A 20,396-nucleotide genomic window follows, 5' to 3' on the forward strand; every position below is an offset into this window, starting at 1 on the left:
TTGCATATACTGGCCACTAACAGTGAGACACCCACCTCCTCAGCTGATGTCTGCAACCCGGCTGTACTTTATAATACATTCACAAGGACCTCTGAGCTACAGGCAAAAGAGTGAGTGTCAAGAGTAGCTAACACGACAGTCTAAGGGTGGGTTTAGGCAAGCCCAGGTTCTGAATTACACGCCCAGTTGAATTTCAACTTAAGATCCCTAACATTACTTCAAATACATTAAAAAAAAAAACTATGAAACAAAATTGAAAGGAAAAGCTATTGTGTGTGCCAGAGATCACTTATCATATCCAGTGTAATTACAGGAAGTAGGAATCATAAAATCTGGGGCACAATTTCCAAAGCACAAAGGACCGACATTCAGATGGCAAACACTCGTCACGAGTTTTTGAGCTATTTGGCTTCTAGCAAGCAGTATTTGATCTACTAAGAAAAACAAAACCCTGAGTTTAGGGGCTGGAAAGATGGCTCAGTGGTTAAGAGCACTTGCTGCTCTTGCGGAAGACCTCGGTTGGTTTCTCAGCCCCCTCGTGGCAGCTCACTACCATTTTAACTCCAGTTTCGGGGGATCCAATGCCTGCTTCTGACCTGCAAACATACGTGTGCATCTCTCAGTTTCAGACCAGCCTGGTTTACTCCAGGCCAACCAGGGTCACACAGTAAGACCTTGTCAGAGAGGGTGCAGTTAATAAGAAAATGCAGCTATTTTTTTAAATCCTACTTAAAAAAAAAAAAAAAAAAAAAAACATTCTGTGCATGGGTGCTTTACCTGCGTGTGTATCTGTAACCCCTTATGTGCCTGGTGCCTGCAGAGGCTAGAAGAGGACACCAAACTCCTTCAAGCTGGTGTCACAGATGGTTGTGAGCCACCATGTGGGTGCCAGGAACAAAACCCAGTACTCAGGGGAAAAAAAAATCCAGCTAGTGTTCTTAACTACTGAGCCCCCAAACTCTCCTTTTTGATAAGCCTCACTCTTAAATATACTAAAGCAATTAAAGGAATAGATAGCATTTGTGTTAGTAACTTGTCATGTTGCTGTGGCCACATCCTTGAAAGAAAAAAAAAAAAACGAACGAGTTAGTGGAGAGTTAACCTATCTGGCTCATGGTTTGAGAGTAAGTCTGTCACGTCGGGGAAGGCACGGCAGTAGGAGCAGCTTGAAGTTGCCATGGCAGGAGCCTGAAGCTCCTTGCTTGCATCCTCATGGACCCAGAAGCAGAGAGAAAAGAATCCTGGTACTTGGCCGGCATTCCCTCCTCCCCTTCATACTCAATCTGGATCCTAGCCCACAGGGAGATGCCATCCACATTCAGGGTGTGTCTTCCCACTCAACTAATCCTCCCTGGGAAAACCCCTCCCAGACACACCCAAATATTTGCCTCACTAATGCCCTGGGACTAGGTGTTTCTTAAACCATTTAACAACCCAAGTTTACCATCACCAGCCTACCCCCTTGTCAATTGACACGCAAACATAACCACTTTAAACCACAGCTTTCCATCCATGGCCCCAAGAGTCTCATGTCATCCAAAATATAAAGTCATAGAGTAAACAATCCCATCCCAAAAGAGAGGAACAGGAGGCTAGTAAAGAGGCTGGGACCAGAGAAAAGCAAAACCCAGCAGGGAAAAGACAGCTGCTTTAGGCTCTCTGATGTGAGCAGCCCCTACCTTGCAACTCTGTTGCCTGCTACGGCTGTGGCCTCTCTCTAGGGTCAGCTCCAGTGGGTATCTGTGGCTTCCTGCATCCAATGCTCTAATTTTCTGGCGTCTCCAGTTGGGGATACTCATTGCAACTTGGGCTTGCCCTCAGCTCTCATTCCAAGTCTTCTCAGGTGCTCCCACTGTGAGGAATCTGGTCCTGCTGGAGGTGCCCTGGCCCTGGGACTTTCCTCACATTGACACCTTGGATGTCTCCAAGATCAGCACCATGTGAATATCAATCTGCTCATGAGGTCCCCTGGCCCCGAGGACAACAGCTGTATAGTCCGTGTGCCTCTGGTGCTGACCCTGTGAAATGCCTCTTCAGGTGGCCCTGCTTGATTGGGCTGTCTTGGTTCGGGCATTCTGTTTCTGACTTTTGTTGTTGTTGTTTTCAAATGCATTTTTACTATTATATCCTGAAGCCTCCAGTGGGTGGGGTACTGCTCTTAAGGCAATTTTCTACTCCCCCAGTTGCAAAGTGTGGGAGGCATGTCCTAAATTACACTCATGTTTTCAACAGAGCTGCTGTGCCCACACCTGCCTTTGTCTGTGCTGTCTACGTGTTTAGCTGCGCTCTATTCCTTTCCTCAGCAAGCTACACATCTTTCACATATTTCTGCTCTCTCTCTCTCTCTCCCTCTCTCTCTCTCTCTCATACATGTATGTGCGCGCGCGCGCACACACACACACACACACTGTAGAGCTAATTAAAAGCAGCAAGCAGCCGCCATGCCACAGCCTGAATGTTTTCGCCTCCTCCCCACAACTCTGTCCATTTCTTGTGAACTTAGTCTCACTCACATGGCCAGGACACAGGCAAAAAGCAGCCAGATTCTTTGCCAGAATGGACCGTGAATTTCTTACAACCTGGTTCCTGATGCAGTCCTTTTGCTCCCTAAAATTTCTTGAGCACAGTTTTTATTGCCCACACGTTAGGCATCACTCTGGTTTTTCTAAACCCCCGAGAGAGTGGCCCGCATGGCCCACTGGCCTTAGCTCACAGTGTTCCAGGGGTATGCCAGCATGGAGCAGTAAAGTCTTTCACACTCCCCATGCAGACTAGTTGCAAAGCCCCAGCAACCCAATGCCAGCTTTATTGCAACAATGACAAGTTTTCTTAATACCAATTTTCTGAATTGACTACTTTCTTCATTAGTGCAACAAAATATCTGACGAGCATCTATTTAAGGGGAAAAGATTCATTTGGCCACAGTTTGAGGGCACAGCCCATCATGGTGGAGAGGGGAAGGCTGCTGGTTCACAGCTCCACGGGACAGGAAGCAGAGAGTGACAAACGATGGCACTCAGCCTTTCCCATCCCCCTTTTGTTCAGCCTGGGACCCAGCCCACAGGGATGACAACGGCCATCCTCTCAGTTATTTCTCCCGGGGGAAACCTCACAGACACACCCAAGGGTGTATCACACTAACACCACAGGCACTTCCTGATCTATTCAAGTAGACCATCAAATCAACCATCACAATTCACTCTAGAAAAGGTGTCCCCTAAAATTGAAGGTCCTCACAATTTCCAGGAATGGTTCGCAGGCAGAATTTCATCAGTGTGAACATACATAGGCACATTCTAAACTCTACTTTAAAAAGAGTGACTCACCCCAAAGGACATGAGGTAATGAGAGACACTAAGTTCATGTTCCTCTGCCTTGGGTGCTCACCTTAGCAGTCTGTCATGTTGACCACCCAGCCACCTCATTCCACAAGAACACACTTTAACATCATCATGACTTGGTCATGTCGGTTGCATTATTGTTAACCCCAAAATACAGAACTGTGGTAATCGCATGGCGTTAGCTGGAGTGCCTAGAAGGTAAGCAGTCCCTGACTGAACCATTGGCTATTCTCCAGGCTGACTGACTAAATCTTCGGTGATTAGGGAAAGGATGAAACATTGCAGATGAAGAGCCAAATTATCTTGGGCTAGCTTAGCCTCTTAAGTAGCCATTTATTGGAGCTGGAGAGATGGCTCCACAATTAAGAACACCAGCTGCTTTTCCAGAGGACCAAGGTTGGCTTCCCAGCACCCACATGGTGACTCAAAACCATCTATAACTCCAGTTCCAGTGAACCCATTACCCTTGCTGGCCTCCAAGGGCATTGCCTGCACATGGTACACAGACATGCAAATGGGCAAAACACCCATCACATCAAATAAATCAATCTTAAAAGCAAACAAAACCAGCCACTTTGTGCCCACCTCTGTGTGTAATCCTTGCGACTCTTGGGTAAATTCTTCTGGAGACCTTTAGTGTCCAGCAACCCAAGGCCAAGGATGTCATCCATTAGCATCTGGGGCCTCCAGCAGAAGTTCTCTCGCCTTCCTGACACCTGCCTACCTGATGTTCCCAGCAATGCATTTGAAAAGTGTGTTGACTGATGGCTTTCTTTGTTCTGTATATATATATATATATATATATATATATATATATATATCTTTAAAGACTTCAATAAATTCCCCTGTTAGAACACAGTATTTGGGGCAACCTGTGTCTGCGTTCCTGGGCCACAGCTACTCATGTTTGGCTCCAGAATAAAATGTCTTCTTCCTTTTGTGCTCAGAGCTGTGCTGGCAAATGGAGCTTACTGTGCATGGGGTGAACAGTGCTGGGGTTTTTTGTTTTCTTTTGATTTTTTTATCTGTCCTTCTAATGCTCATGCCAACTCTCAGAGGGAGGTACTGCTCTTGGCATTATTATTATTTTATATTTAAGGAGATTTCCCAGAGTTACACAGGCAGCAAGCAGAGACTGGGCCCAGGCTCACCTGAATCCCAAGCCCTGGTGGTTTTCAGGGTTGGTGACGCCTCCACCCCCCTAACAGCCCACCCAAGCCTCCCACCCTGCCACAGCAAACAGACTCACTGTGCTTTCTGATCAGGGTACACTGGCGGGATTCTAGAAAGCCATGCCCCAAAAGCAAGTTTTGGAGGAAATGTTTTAAATAAACAAAGGCTTACATACCCTGAATCACAGCCCACTGAGGGACACCAAGGCAGGAACTGAAACAGGGCAGGAACTTGGAGGCAGGAACTAATGCAGAGGCATAGAGGACTCTGCTTACTGGCTTGCTCCTCATAGCTTGCTCAGTCTGTCTTTTTATAGAACCCAGGACCACCAACCCAGGGGTGACCCCACCTACAACATGCTGGGCCCACCCCCATCAATCACTAATTAAGAAAATGCTGTGCTACAGGCTTGCCCACAGCCAGATCTTATGGAAGCATTTTCCCAGTTGAGGCTCCCTCCTCTCAGATGACTCTAGCTTGTGTCGAGTTGGCATAAACTAGCGCACAGTTCATATCTTTCAGTTGTGTTAATCTGGCAGCAAAAATCCAGCCAGGATAATCAACAGGCTTAGCAAAAAGGACAAGTGTCCACCTGGCTTCTGGGGCTACAGCAGGAAGAAGCCTGCAGCCTGCCTGGAGACACTTCTCATTGAAGGGTGTGTCTATGGTAGTAATGGCAGCTGAGCCCTCCCCCAGCCAGGGCAGAATCTACTTTGCTGTGCCAGTCACCTGATGGATGTCCTGGGGGCCCAGGACCCATAGTTCCAAACGCAACTGCTCTTCCAACCAAACTTTCCTAGGAAAACAGTGACTTGCAAGTTTTACCTCTAGACACACACCATCCAACAAAATCATCCACGATATAAACTCCTCTGTGTGTATTTCTCCTTGGATATTTCCTCAGGAAAGGGCCTGACACTTGAATAGTGGGTGGACTAAGAAGATCTGGGCTACAGTGAAGGTGGAAAGAAGGAAAAGACAGCAGAGGACTTAAGTGCTGGGCACGGTGATCTGCGTGCCGGGTCAGTAGAAGCTTCTTGTCATCGGCATCCCTGTCACCTCTTTAAGGGACTCAGAATGTAAAGGCCCTTCCATTTTCTTTTTCAGTTTAAAGGGATTTTTAAAGTAAGATTCTCTTTTTACCAGAGGGCACAGTACCTTCTCTTCTGAAGAGACAGTCAGCTTGTCGCTGGATATCAAGCTGCACACCTGGTCCAGACTTAAGCTCAGAAACTCTTCCCCCAGCATCACCTCCGGGAAGTGCTGCTCTGCTCCAAGACAAGAAGTTAAGACAACATTAGACCAACGAGCAACGCCGCAGCAGGGTAGAAGCTGAGGAGAAAGCTGGAGGACCAGGGAGAGACAGAGAGAAAGACAGCATCCTGGCTGTGGGGGGAGCAGCCTTTTAATTCAGAAGTGAAGACATGTGTCACCCTGTGTTATCCTGCCCTGAATGACATAGACGAAAGTGGGGCAGAGAGGTCTGGGTTTGTATTTTGTCTGCACTCTGTAAGACAGACACAGCCAGCTTGGCAGTGGTGGCGCATGCCTTTAATCCTGGCACTTGGGAGGCAGAGGCAGGCAGATGTCTGTGAGTTTGAGACCAGCCTGGTCTACAAGAGCTAGTTCCAGGATAGCCTCCAAAGCCACAGAGAAACCCTATCTCAGGAAAAAAAAAAAAAAAGACGGACAAAGCCTGGGAGCAGAGCTTCACTGGGACCTGCTTACATAATTGAGCTCATTTGCTGTCCAGGCACAAGCGCAGTGCCCCCTGCAGCTCAGTCACATAGAAGTAGTTCACAAAAGTCACTGGGGCTCTTGTAGGACATCAACATTAGGAAGTCAGGAGGCAGCATCACTCTTTCTAGCCCCACACCAAGCCTATTCTGAGTCATCATCCCGCCCGGTTTAGTGTTCATCTGGGTGACAACGGGTCGGCTGCATGAACACTTTGAACTGTCCACAGCATCCAGCCTAGGGAGATGTCAAGAGAAGGACAATCTGGGGACAGCTGAAGCAAGACAAACCCCACAGGCCTGAGGTGCACAGAAGGAGAGCACAAGAGACCATTCCAGCCCCATGTTCTCCCAGGCCATCAGCCAGAGCACTGTTCACTGAAATGCCACCCACTTTGGCAAGAAGGGCCTAGATGCAGGCCTGGCTTTGCCATGTATGAGTTGTATCCTTGAGCCAGCATCACCATGTCTGTGGGTTTCATGGTGAGAGCCCATCTGGAAGTGTTGTGCCAGAGTTTCCCATGTCAGTTTACCCAGATGGTATTCTTCAGTTTAGGCAGCTCAGAGGCTTACAAGACCTTCCCACTGCTCCACTTCAGCTCTCACCAAGCCCTCCCCACATTGCCCCCTTGATGGGGGATGTCCCCCATGTTTCTCTTATTGGTTGATGAATAAAACACTGATTGGCCAGTAGCCAGGCAGGAAGTATAGGCGGGGCTACCAGACAAGAAGAATTCTGGGAGGAGGAAGGCAGAGAGGAGCCACCAGGAGTCGCCATGTAGCCACCCAGAAGGTAGGATGTCTGGGCATTCTCCAGTAAGCCAAGACCACCACGTGGAGATACTTAGATTAATAGAAATGGACCAATAATCAAGAGAGAGCTAGCCAATAAGATGCCTGAGCCATCAGCCAAACGGTTTATAAATTAATATAAGTGTCTGTGTGTTTATTTGGGACTAAGCGACCAGGGGACCAGGAGGGACAGAAACTCCCTCTACAATCCCTCACCCCATTGCCCCTCGACTGGTCCGTCTACAATCCCTCACCCCGTTGCCCCTCGACTGGCAGCCTCTTGCATAATTCTAACAGCTCATTTCCCACTAGTGTTTCCCAGCCTGGTCTGGTTGATCTCTCAAATAAGATTTAGCATCCTCCAGCCCTAGGAAGCTACTAAAATACTGGTAAAACTACATAATGCAAAAAAAAAAAATAGAGCATATTAATTCCCTCCCACATTTGTCACCATCTCAAAAACATTGAGAAGGAATTTATTCAAATTGTTAGTTTTCTTAATGTGTGTGTAAGAGAGAGACAGAGTGTGTGTGTGTGTGTGTGTATGTGTGTGTGTGTGTGTGTACCTGAGTGTATGCATGTATACCACACACATGCAGGAGCGCATAAAGGCCAGAAGAGGGCATCAGATGCCTGGAGCTGTATTTTCAGACAAATGTAAGCCACCATGTGGGGCCCAGCCCAGGTCCTCTGCAAGAACAGTAAGTACTCCTAACCACTGAGCTATCAAGTCCCTGCTCAAATCCTTTCTTACAAAACTTATTTTCAATTTTAGATTGAGAAAATTTCAGGCCTAGTAAGTTCCTGTATGAATTCCTGCCTTTATCTGGATTGCCCAAATGTTATTATTTTCTTAGATATGGATTTATAAACACTTTTTCTTCCCCGCTCCCTGGAGAAAACGTAGTCAGCCTGATGACATCACTGTGGTCATGATTGCCTTCCCTGGAACTCAGCAATGTTCCACAGGACAAACCTGGAAGTGGTACTGTTGGTGAAGGGGACAATTGTTGGCCTTTGCTCCTCTGGACCTTCAGGTTTTGGGTTCCAGGAGAGCCTTACACTACCAACACAGCCGGCCTCTGGCCGTCCACATTCAGCTTTGGTTGACAAAACATGGAAAACATGAAGGACATGAAGAGAATGGGAGGTAAGACCCAAACGTCTACACTGAGGAAAAATAATCTCCTTATGGCCCCTGAGGCCAACAGTACCTGGCTTGGGGGAGCGCCACACTGCATGTTCTTCACGGATCACAACCAAGTCAGAGGCCCCAGAGGTCAATGAAGCCAGCAAACAGCCTCCTGCCTCTTTCCCTGAGGAGAGGTGTGGGATGTCGGCCTAAGTCCCTTCCTGCTGCAGTGAGCTGCTTCTTATCCCTGAAGGAACCACCCACTGAAACCCCCCTTAGAAGGCCATCCACAGTGTGGTGTCTGATGGGGAGGAGCACCAGGGGGAGTGAGGAGCACCAAGGGGAATGAGGAGCACCAGGGGGAGTGGGGAGCACCAGGGGGAGTGGGGAGGACCAGGGGGAGTGGGGAGCACCAGGGGGAGTGAGGAGCACCAGGGGGAGTGAGGAGCACCAGGGGGAGTGAGGAGCACCAGGGGCAGTGAGGAGCACCAGGGGGAGTGAGGAGCACCAGGGGGAGTGAGGAGCACCAGGAGCAGTGAGGAGCACCAGGGGCAGTGAGGAGCAGCAGGGGGAGTGAGGAGCACCAAGGGGAGTGAGGAGCACCAGGGGCAGTGAGGAGCACCAGGGGGAGTGAGGAGCACCAGGGGCAGTGAGGAGCACCAGGGGCAGTGAGGAGCACCAGGGGGAGTGAGGAGCACCAGGGGGAGTGAGGAGCACCAGGGGGAGTGAGCACCAGGGGGAGTGGGGAGCACCAGGGGGAGTGAGGAGCACCAGGGGGAGTGAGGAGCACCAGGGGGAGTGAGGAGCACCAGGGGGAGTGAGGAGCACCAAGGGGAGTGAGGAGCACCAGGGGGAGTGAGGAGAACCAGGGGGAGTGAGGAGCACCAGGGGGAGTGAGGAGCACCAGGGGGAGTGAGGAGCACCAAGGGGAGTGAGGAACACCAGGGGCAGTGAGGAGCACCAGGGGGAGTGAGGAGCACCAGGGGGAGTGAGGAGCACCAGGGGGAGTGAGGAGCAATGGCTTCTCATCCAAGGCTAGGATGCAGGGACTCAGAAGTACAGGGGGTGAGAAAAAGGAGTTGAGGGTGACGTGGGGGGGGGGAGAACGGCTTGTTGCCACCCTTGAGCCTGAGAGGGCTGGGACACAATGGTTTGCAAGCCGTTCTAGTAGCTGCGAGCAGAGTTTCGGGAGGTGGATAAGCAGAGATCTCTTCTCCTGGGAACTGAAGGTGCTTGTGCCTGAGAGAAACTGAGCCCTAAGTGAGCGAGAGAGACACTTGTGTGCTTAAAGCAAAGAACAACACATGACAGAGAACGCTAGAGGAGTCCAGGGGAAAGTGATTCGTGACCGTGGTAACAGCACTGCATTTCTGTGCCCAAATTGGAAGCAACTTTCTTCCAAGGACCGCAGAGCCTTCATGATGCTGTGCCCCTCTGAGGCCTTAAAATAAGAAGGGGGGAGAAATAAAAAGTGGAAGGGGAAAGGCTGGGGAGTGTCCTGTCCCTCGATTCAGTCTGACGAGACGTCAGCCCCAGTCTTCAGCCCTGAGTCCACTTTCTGATAGCAACTCTTTAGAGACAGTGGGCTAAAGAGGCATGAGAGGTGCCCAGTGCTCAGAGCACTGGATCCCCCTTCAAAGGACCTGGGTTCAGTTCCCAGCACTCACATGGCGGTGGCTCACAACCATCTGTTCCAGGGACCTGACGCCCTCTCCTGGCCTCTGTGGGCACTGCACTGCTGCATATTCAGGCAAACAGATTCACAATTGTTTTCAATTTTTTAAAAAGAAACAAGATAAGAAAAGAAATGTGTCACCAAACTCAGCTTCCTGGGAAAAAGGGTGTCCCCTGAAGAATGTGGACCCCAGTTAACCCTCTTCCTCAATGCTCCCGAGAAAGCACCCACTCTGCTTCCAAGAGGGATTTTCCTGAGAATTATCTTCTGTTTTTACAGTTGCCTGATTTTTGTTTGTTTTGTTTTGAATTAGATGTGCTTTGTGTTGTTTTTATTTTTGCCCTTTGCATAGTTACTTCACTTGTAGATTTCATTGTTACTGCTGCTGGTTGTTTCCTGGTGTTGTTTTGACACGAATCCTTGCTATGAATCCCAGGTTGGCCTTCATCTCTCAACCCTCCCGTCTCAGGCTTCCAGGGGTAGGCACACACAGCTACCCCAGCCCCTTTAATGTTGCTTGAGTTTACCTCACAGTCACTTGTTCCAGACTTTGGGCTCCTCATTGGTAAAATGTAACTAAAACACTTGAAACAGTTCATATTGTAAGACTCAAAAGCAATAGTGTGTATTAATCTATTCCTGACTTAATCGGATTCCTTAAGTAACTCATTGGAAATGAAGTTTACCAGCCTGTTCCCCCATCACAGAGTCTAGATGTGGGCAGTCCCACTCTGACAGAGATACCTGGCCACAGCCATGGGGCGCCCTCTGAGACTGTGGGGCGGTGGTCCTGAAACGTCTCAGACCTCAAATTTAATTCCATTGAATTCAGCAAACTTTCTAGTCATACAGGTATTCAGTCTCCCGAGGCTACTATTTTCTCAGCTCTCATAGAATATCTGATAAAAAGGTATTATGAGCATTAAAATAAGAAAATATCTAAGATTTGCATTTATTGAGAACCTCCAAGTGCTATGTAACAGTCAGCATACGATGTACCAAATGCAGCATCTTTAAAAACCAAGAGAACCAAGCTGATGCCCGCAAACAGGCTTGGAGCACCATCCACCCCGGCCTCACGTTGGTGGCCATGACAACTACATCTGCTTCAGCCACCTCTCCAGCCCGCTTCTCCTGTTGTTTCTAACATGTTGATAACAGAGGACTCGGGGCTGAGGACTGGGACTAGATGTTTCCTCTAGAAGGGGTGCCTCGAGTACCAAACAGCAGAACCATGGGGGAAATTAGAGAATGTGCAGAGAACACAGAGCAGGGTCCAATGAGGCCCCGGGCTTTATTTTGTTCATCCAATGCCACACGCTATACATGGGGCCCCATGTCATCCATGGGAGATGCCAAGGAGAGCTAGGTCTTGGAGAGACAGGTACTCACAGAGACATCATACCCTGCAACCATGGCCCAGCCCAGTGAGGGAAACCCTCCAATAAGAAATTCGTTGTTGTTTATTTCCCTAGAAGGAATAACATAAAAAAGCAGTCCACAGAATTAAGGGTCCTGGCTACCATTCTAGTTAACCAACCTTTACTACCAATAACAAGCACAGTTTGAATCCCAAGTGTGGGTGAATGGAACTGTGTGTGTGTGTGTGTGTGTGTGTGTGTGTGTGTGTGTGTGTGTGTGTGTGTGTGTTTCTGTCCATTTGCATGAGAATTGATGGAAGAGAGAGAGAGGAGAGAGAGAGAGAGAGGGGGAGAGAGAGAGAGAGAGAGAGAGAGAGAGAGAGAGAGAGAGAGAGAATCTCCAGCCAAGCAACACGTGTGCTCACTCAGTGTTGAAAGGGCTTTCTCTGGGGCATACCTGGGTCGTTTCCATGACGAAGGCCCAGAGAAGGATGGATGGATGAGACATCTCCTAATTATGCCTAACATGCACTGGGAAACATATAGTCATTTAATCTCCTCCAAAGCCTTGACAAAGTGAATACCAATCTCCCCACTTTAGAGACAGAAGAACAGAGGCTCAAAAGCTGTGTCTGCTGCTCAAGTCCACACGACAGTAAACGTAAAGCTAGACAGCCTGCTCACAGTAACAAATGTTCGAGGAGTGCCTTGGTCTTTAAGATAAAAGCAGCCCTAGGGCTGGAGAGATGACATAGAGGCTAAGAACACTGGCTGCTCTTGCAGAGGGCCTGGTTCCACTCAAGGCGCCCACAGGGCAACTCACAACGGCTCATAACTCCAGTTCCTGGGATCCGATGCCCTCTTCTGGCCTCCATGGGAACTGCATACACATAGTTCACAAACATTCATGCAGGAAAAACACCAACACACATGAAAAACTAACTTGAGCAGGCCATTAGGGTAAAATTAAATATAGATACTAGAAAATCCTAAACTTCCCTCTTAGATGTGATAAAGATAGATGGGAGAGGGGAACACATAGAGAAACAGAGAGGCAAAGGATATGAATACAAAGAACTTTCATTTTTAAAGGGAAAAGAGAGGCAGGAGGATCTCTGTGAGTTCAAGGCCAGGCTGGTCTACAAAGTGAGTTCCAGGACAGCCAGAGCTGTTATACAAAGAAACCCTGACCCTAAAAAACAAAAACAAAAAAACAAAAAAGGATAGTGTTCTAAGCATTGTGGAATCAGTCCTGGGATCAGAATTTAGGCATAACCCCTATAGTGATTTAAATGAGATGTTCCCCCACCCACCCTGTTCTTGGGCATCTGAATACTTGGTCCCCAATTCATAGCCCTAGTTGGGTGGGTTTAGGAGGTGTGGCCTTGCTGGAGGAAGTAGGTCACTAGGGGCAGGCTCTGAGGTTTCCAAAGCCAAGAACTGGTTCCTGTGTGTTCTCACTGCTTTCTGTCTGAGGTTCAAGATGTAAGCCCTCACCTTTACCTCTGCTGTCATGGGCAGTTAACTTCTGGAACTGTGTCTGATGGTGTCTGATCACAGGGACAGAAAAGTAACTAAAATCACGTCTGAATTAACCCTGTCCACCAGGCTAGACAAAGTATATCACCCATGTTCCCAAAGATTCCCCCCAAACAGGGAAATACCCGCGTCCTGTGCTTTATCATATGAGGTCTTTCCACAGTAGAGGGACTGACTGGGGAGTCCATGAGAGCAAGCACCATGTCTGTCTCACTCAGAGCTAACCTCTCAGTGCCCAAGCCAGATAGCTGTTTCTACAATTATCATCACACTTCCATCGAGTTCTTTAGGATGGCTTGAGAGTCAGGCTTTGGAGCCACCTCCCCAGTGAGCTCTATACCCAGCCCTTTCTCTTAATGAGATGAAATGAGCCAAACCTTTGCTTTGGACCAACTAAGCTATGCGCTCAGAATAAAGGAACTTATAGCCCATCTGTGACTTGGCTGATTTATAGAGGTGACGTGAACCCCCAGGCCCCAGGGCCGGTGAAGAAGGTCCATGAACTAAGCTACTGGACACAGCCACTGGAACCCTGACTGACACCAAAGGGCTTGAGTAGAATCAAAGCCCTTGGCAGGGAAAGAAAACTTTAAAATAACTGCCTAGGTACTCCCCTACCCTGTCCTCCCACCTACCTGCCCCCTGTCCCTACCCTGCCCCCTGCCCCCTGCCCCTGCCCCCCCCCCTGCCCCCCACCCCGGTTCCTCATTGTCCTGGTTTTTGGAGAACAGAGGTCAGGTTTCCTGAGTCAGGATTTGATTTTTCAGCCCTGCCATTTCTCTGCTCCAAGGAGAAAGCTAGGCTTCCACAGGGAAGTAACAGAGCTCACCCTGACCTCTTCCCAGAAGGGGCAGAGCCACGAGCCCTCAGACTCCAAATATTTCTTCCACCCTCCCCACAGAAGGTAGGAAATGTTTTCTGTGTAGCCTGTGTGCCATGTTCCCTACAAGATACACACGTATGCTTCTCTTACTCTCTCAAGTGCACACACACACACACACACACACACACACACACACACACACACACACACTCTTTAAAACCACCCAGCCATCAGTGCTATTGAGTCACTGTGTCGGGGTCATAGCAACTTTTCAGAACAGTAGACGCTCCCACCACCTTCTCTTCATGCCAAGTGGGGTGCAGCCAGTCACAAGAGGGTTTCACCAGGCAAAGGGGTTCACTTTCTCAAATGCTTTGTAAAAACTTTTCGGCTCCTGATTTAATTACCTCGTTCACCAAATGACCTAATCAATCAAAAGGGGGGACATTTCTCTTCATGAGCACGGAAATTAAATGGCTTTTCCATCTTGTGGCTGGAGGGTTTCAGCCCAGCTTTGGCAGGTTGATGTAAACAACGTACCCAAAGAATTTTAATTGCCATTGCCTTAATGAAGCCCCATTAAAATCCCCTAAGCAGCTCCACTGACGGTCCGGGCACATGGCCCTTTAGCTACCAAACAACAAAGTCCTCATAACCTGGCCCTGGCCACTGAGGTTAAAGATTAAGCAGTCTGCCACAATTACGAAGGATAAGAAACAGGGTGTGCAGACCTTGACCTTCTCCAGCCTCCAGAGACCCAGAAGGACTAGGATACTTTTGGCTGAGGGCAGAGGTCTGAGCAGTCAACTTCCAAATGTGACCCACACTCCTCCTACACGGGATAAACACGGCAGCATTAGGGCAGAAGTCACAGCATATCACCCAGCGAGTAAAACTGGACCCAGAGGAAGCAGGAAGGAGTGCTACAGCTGCAAGAGCCAGGGTCATTCCAAACAGGAAACCAAACAGTCTGCAGAATAGTGGGTGATGCTCCCCGAAACACACACACACACACACACACACACACACACACACACACACACACACACACACGCCCTGAGTTCTCCTCTCACCTGGAAGGCGGGAGACTTACCAGAAAGCAAGAGCCGGCTTTTTTCCTTTCTTCTTTTAAAAAGAGAAAAACTTGACATTGTCTATTTTTCTGTGACACAGAATTGGTAACCAAACTCAGGGCCCGCGCACACTAGGCAAGCACTGACCGTATGCTGTAGCTCCAGCCACATCGCTTTAAATGTATACTTTCTTCCGTCCTGTTATGCTCCCAAGATTATATCCTGCCAAGTACACTCCAAAATATTATGTGTAAGAATGCTTACTTTGGCTGGGCATTGGTGGTGCACATCTTTAATCCCAGAACTCAGGAGGCAGGCAGATCTCTGTGAGTTAGAGGCCAGCCTGGTCTACAAGAGCTAGTTCCAGGACAGCCTCCAAAGCCACAGGGAAACCCTGTCTCGAAACCCCACTGCCAAAAAAAAAAAAGAATGCTTACTTTGCCAAGGGCCAGCAATCAGAGATGTGCAGACAAGGCCTACAACCTGAGTTCGATCCCCAGAACACACAGGGTCAAAGAAGAAAACTGACTCCCCTGAGTTGTTCTCTAACCTCTGCAAGCACCATGGGATCCAGGAGCTCCCACCGAAAGTCAAATAAATGCAAAAAGACTTCATGCTCACTGAGTATGTTCTATAAATACTTTTATAAAACCTGGAAGCATTAATATCAATCAACAGAATACTAGTTAAGTATGGCATACCCATATCTTACACACACATTCACACACACACAAGCACACACATATACACACATACACCCATATACACATAAACACACATATACACACACATACATATACACACACACACATACACCTATACACATAAACACACCCACGTGTATACATACACATATAAACACACATATACATATATACATAAACACACAGACACACATACACACACATACACATATACACACACATACACAATATACACATAAACACAAATACAGGCGGGCACCAGTCCAAGAGGACTGACACATTCTACCCTCGCCTCTGCACACCGCCGTCTCCCCCTTCTGCCATCTTTCCACCGTGGTTGCAAGCTCTGCAATATCTGCACCTTGAATGCGTGACCCCCACGTTGTACAAAGCTGCAGCTGCACAGGGACATCTTGGAGATGACCACAGGCCTGCACCCCAGAGAGGAGACTCCCTGTCTGCCAGGCATGCTAACTGATCGTGGGAAGGGGGCAATCCTGTGTGTCTGCTAGGATACGGTGCAACCAGAAAGAGAAGACAACATCCATATTGCACTTTCCCAACCCCAAGCTGTCTGTCTGTCTGTCTGTCTGTCTGTCTGTCTGTCTGTCCGTCCGTCCATCCGTCTGTCCGTCCGTCCTGTCTGATGCTGGAATTTTGGTGACACAGGCTACCAAGCACACCATTTCAATGGAGTAGGCCCGCTCCAGCCACCTGCATTCCTCCCTGATGGCTCACGGAGCAACCCTTATGTGCAAACTGGAGGCTGTGGAAGGCAATAGCTACAAGCACTGGCTCTGGGTTTGAATTCTGCCCCTGCCCTTCCTCGCTGCACGTCCTCAAACCATCTCACCTCTTGGGTCTTTGGTTTCCTCAACTGTTGGATGCGTTCAACCAGGATGTTCATGAAGTGCTTAGCATAGGAGGTGACCAAAGTAGAAGCTCAACAAATACTAGCAAAGGAAATTCCCTAGGCTACTGACAGACAGACAGACACACAGGCACCAGCCAATCACTCTGACAGCATCAGCGTGATGCATTGTCTCCATCCCCCCAAAGACCTGGCTTACCATCAGACAGGAAAAGAAAGGATGAAGAAAACACTGTGATGTATTCATGTACATGCTAGGTGGGTTACAGAGGGGTCTGGTGAAGGGGACAAGGAGGTGCCCTCGCCATACTGACAAATGCTTGTAGTGGGACCACACGTGTGCAGACAATTGCTCTGGTCCAGCACCTGCTAAGTAAAACCTGAACAACATCTTTCAGGGAAGTATTCTCCTCCCTGGAGACCCTTGCCAGGAGAGAAAAGGCATCCTGAGAAGAGATGGAGAACAAAGAACTCAAGTGGACAGACAACAAGCAGGGGAGTTGAGGCTCACAGCCAACATGGGCCAGCAGGATTGGGAACTGGGGCTATTAGAGAAATCCTTCAAATGGGTCAGCTTCAAGGCTATCTTAACCACTGGTCACGTGTGTCTATACAGTGAGGACAGACAGTCTGTGGCCATTGGTCACGTGTGTCTATACAGTGAGGACAGACAGTCTGTGGCCATTGGTCATGTGTGTCTATACAGTGAGGACAGACAGTCTGTGGCCATTGGTCATGTGTGTCTATACAGTGAGGACAGTCTGTGGCCATTGGTCACGTGTGTCTATACAGTGAGGACAGACAGTCTGTGGCCATTGGTCACGTGTGTCTATACAGTGAGGACAGACAGTCTGTGGCCATTGATCACGTGTGTCTATACAGTGAGGACAGACAGTCTGTGGCCATTGGTCATGTGTGTCTGCACAGTGAGGACAGACAGTCTGTGGCCATTGGTCATGTGTGTCTATACAGTGAGGACAGACAGTCTGTGGCCATTGGTCATGTGTGTCTATACAGTGAGGACAGTCTGTGGCCATTGGTCACGTGTGTCTATACAGTGAGGACAGACAGTCTGTGGCCATTGGTCACGTGTGTCTATACAGTGAGGACAGACAGTCTGTGGCCATTGATCACGTGTGTCTATACAGTGAGGACAGACAGTCTGTGGCCATTGGTCATGTGTGTCTGCACAGTGAGGACAGACAGTCTGTGGCCATTGGTCACGTGTGTCTATACAGTGAGGACAGACAGTCTGTGGCCATTGGTCACCTGTGCCTCTGTGCCAGGGATTTGATAAGAGAACAAAAAGCAACAGTGGACGTGCTGTCATCTCATGGGCACAGGGCTGACAGCAGGTCCTCAGGTCTGGCTAGACAGGAAGCAGAAGAGGGGAGCAGGCATGGCAGTTCTTAGCTGGGTGTGGGACGAGATAAAACTTTTCACTGACAGGCAAGGAGGAAGCTGTGCACAAGCTGAGCAGTTAAAGTGGCCAGACCCATTTCCTAGTTAACTTTCCATTTGCTGCAATGAACAGAGAGGGAAAGTGTCTTGCTAAACATGGCAGACTGCATGGCTCCTTTCATTTCTTCTCCTCCCCAACAGTCTGTTCAAACACCAGGATGATAAGCTCTCTCGAAGGGACAGTGCTGCCCAGAAAACATGATGTCAGCCTGAGGCTGGTCTGCTGTGTCCAGGTGCGCACACATCCTGAAGATTAAGACAGTTGTTCGCTGCCTTTCCGATGCTTGTGAACATCTTCTCTGGTTAAGACACCTCACTGTAGTAACTGAGTAACTCAGCTGTGAGGAAGATGGACTGAGGAGAAGCACAGTTAAGTCTGTGAAGGCCTGGTCTGATTCTCCTGGAGAAGTCAATACATCAATCTAAAACAAATAAATCTAAAACTAACAGTGTTCCCAATTTTCTGAGGTAAATGGAAGAAGTCAACACGTGAAATAGCTTTTTGTTTAGATTTGATATTTATGTGTGTGTCTTTGTGTGGGTGTGTGCATGTGATTGCAAGCATGCTTGGAGACCAGAGGAGAGCATCAGATCCCTTGAGCTGGGGTAATGTGAGGCACCACCAAAGTGTTGGGAAATCAACCTGGGTCCTCTGCAAGAGCAGGGTGTGCTCTCAACTGGTGAGCCGTCTCTCCCACCCCAAACGAACCAGCTTTCCAGTGAATCTGCCTGCATTTTCATGCTTGCTTGGGGATTGGTTGGTTGATTTGTTTGCTTTGGTTTTGGTTTTGACATGGGGTTTTATCATGTAACCCACACTGGCCATGAACTTGTGGTGATCCTCCTGACACTGCAATGCTGAGTCACAGGTGTGATTAAAAATCAGTGAGTCTAGAAAGCAAGACAGTATGTAAAGAAGATACTCGTTAATCACCAGGCGTCTGGAACGTATTTAACTTCCAATATCATACATAGAACAATTTGACCAAAGAAAATCTGTCTTAAACAAACAAAAAATCTATTTCAACCCTAAGCTCAGTTTATGCTACACACACACACACACACACACACACACACACACACACACACACACACACACACAAATTTACACTTACATTCTCATATATACTCTAACACTCTCATACTCTCTCACACGCACACTGACACTCCCAAGACTTCTCTGCTGGCTACACCATCCATGTACAAATTAACCATTTTCCACTTGGCAATGTGTGAAACTTGTCCATTGTTAATTATCTGTGTTTTGTCTCCCTAGCCAAATCATAGCCGCTCACAGTAGAAACCGATTCTCAAAACCTCTGAGGGTCCTCAACAGGCCATGTGACCAAATCCATGAGGTCAGAGGAGATGGGGCCACCCTGCCTTACCTGCATAGGCATTAGCTTGCTGCAGAAGGTCAGTGCAAGTGTGCACATCTGCAAATGCGCGGATGCCCAGGCAATTGGTGGGATGCAACTGAGATTGCAGAAAGTCACAGCAGTTCTGCCGAACGTCCATGAGCTGCAGCAAGCTGGCTGCCGGAAGCAGTACCTGAAAGACAAGGTAACACTTTGAGATCCTGGTCCCATAGCAGGAGCTCATCAAAATCACTCTTCCCATCATGCTTCCGTGGCCTTATACTCTAGATTTTCTCATGGCTGTCCACTGCCTTCTCACTGAGTGGTCCAAACTTCCCAGTCTGCTTTGCAGCCTCACGTTCCACTGCTCTGCCCTTAAAACTGCACCCGAAAGTGAGGTCTCGGTGTCATTCCAACCTATAAAGTCTCCCAGGGTGGTCTCCATCCCAAGACCTTAGTAAAATGCAGGTATAGACTCGGCAGGAAGGCAGGCTGAACCTACACATTACTAAGAACTCCAGCGACCTTGTACCTGCTAGAGCAGGTGCCACACCCAGCGTGACAAAATGTGTGTACATGTGTAACACATGTACAACATATACAGAGGCTCGGTATCCTTGGTTACACACTGGTGTAACCCACAGAACTACAAATCCGGATGCCTGGGTGTTCTGTTCCGAGATTATGACAGGTATGGGCTGTTTGTGTGGTTTCTTCTGAGATTAAAATCTTCCATCTTGGAGGAGAGCTGGTTGCAACACAGATGTCTGCAGGCAGAGAGGTAAAACAGCAGATGGCCTAAGGAGAGGAGAAACATCCCACCCTTCAGGAACGCTCTTAAGCTAAGAGAGCAAATAACCCAGCAGCTATAGGAAGTCCCTGAAACTCACCAGATCCCCTAGGCCCTCCCTCCCCAGGTTTGTATACGCATAAGGACTGGGGAGAGACTCTCAGACAAGCTGCCTAGAGGAAGAGGAGACCAGCGGAGCTTCCTGGAAGAGGTTCAGACCAACTGAGCTACATGCCAAGGACTCCAACCTACTGAGCTGCCTGTAGATCATGCCATGTGCTCCAGGTTCCCAGCTTTGTGAGCTGTCACCCGTGCTGGGGTGGGCTTTGGTGGTGCAGCTGTCTTTGAGTCATTTCTGCTGCTGTAGGTCACCTATGTTCCTGTAAGTAACCCCAATAAAACTCATTGACTTTGCCATGTTAGACTTCGGTGACATCTGTACTTTGGTCTGTTGTCGGTTCCCTGTCTGGGGCAAATAGGTGTTTGTTTGCATCTCCCCTGGAATAGTGTTACACAACAGGTGTGACCTGGACATAACGAGATGTTTAAGGTTCCCGTACATGCTGC

The 20,396-nt window shown here is 48.6% G+C and overlaps 1 protein-coding gene across 1 annotated transcript in view; it reads right to left on the minus strand.

Moving 5' to 3' along the window:
• LOC100753683 (kelch-like protein 3) overlaps window positions 1–20,396 on the minus strand; it is a 114,637-nt gene that overhangs the window by 41,343 nt on the left and 52,898 nt on the right. The window contains exons 5-6 of the mRNA XM_027409730.2: window positions 19,070–19,232; window positions 5,673–5,782 (exon numbers count right to left, since the gene is read on the minus strand). Coding sequence (XP_027265531.1) covers window positions 5,673–5,782; window positions 19,070–19,232 — 273 coding nt within the window. The remainder of the gene's footprint in view (window positions 1–5,672; window positions 5,783–19,069; window positions 19,233–20,396) is intronic.

The sequence above is a fragment of the Cricetulus griseus genome, chromosome 3, assembly GCF_003668045.3.
Source record: "Cricetulus griseus strain 17A/GY chromosome 3, alternate assembly CriGri-PICRH-1.0, whole genome shotgun sequence".
NCBI lineage: Eukaryota > Metazoa > Chordata > Mammalia > Rodentia > Cricetidae > Cricetulus > Cricetulus griseus.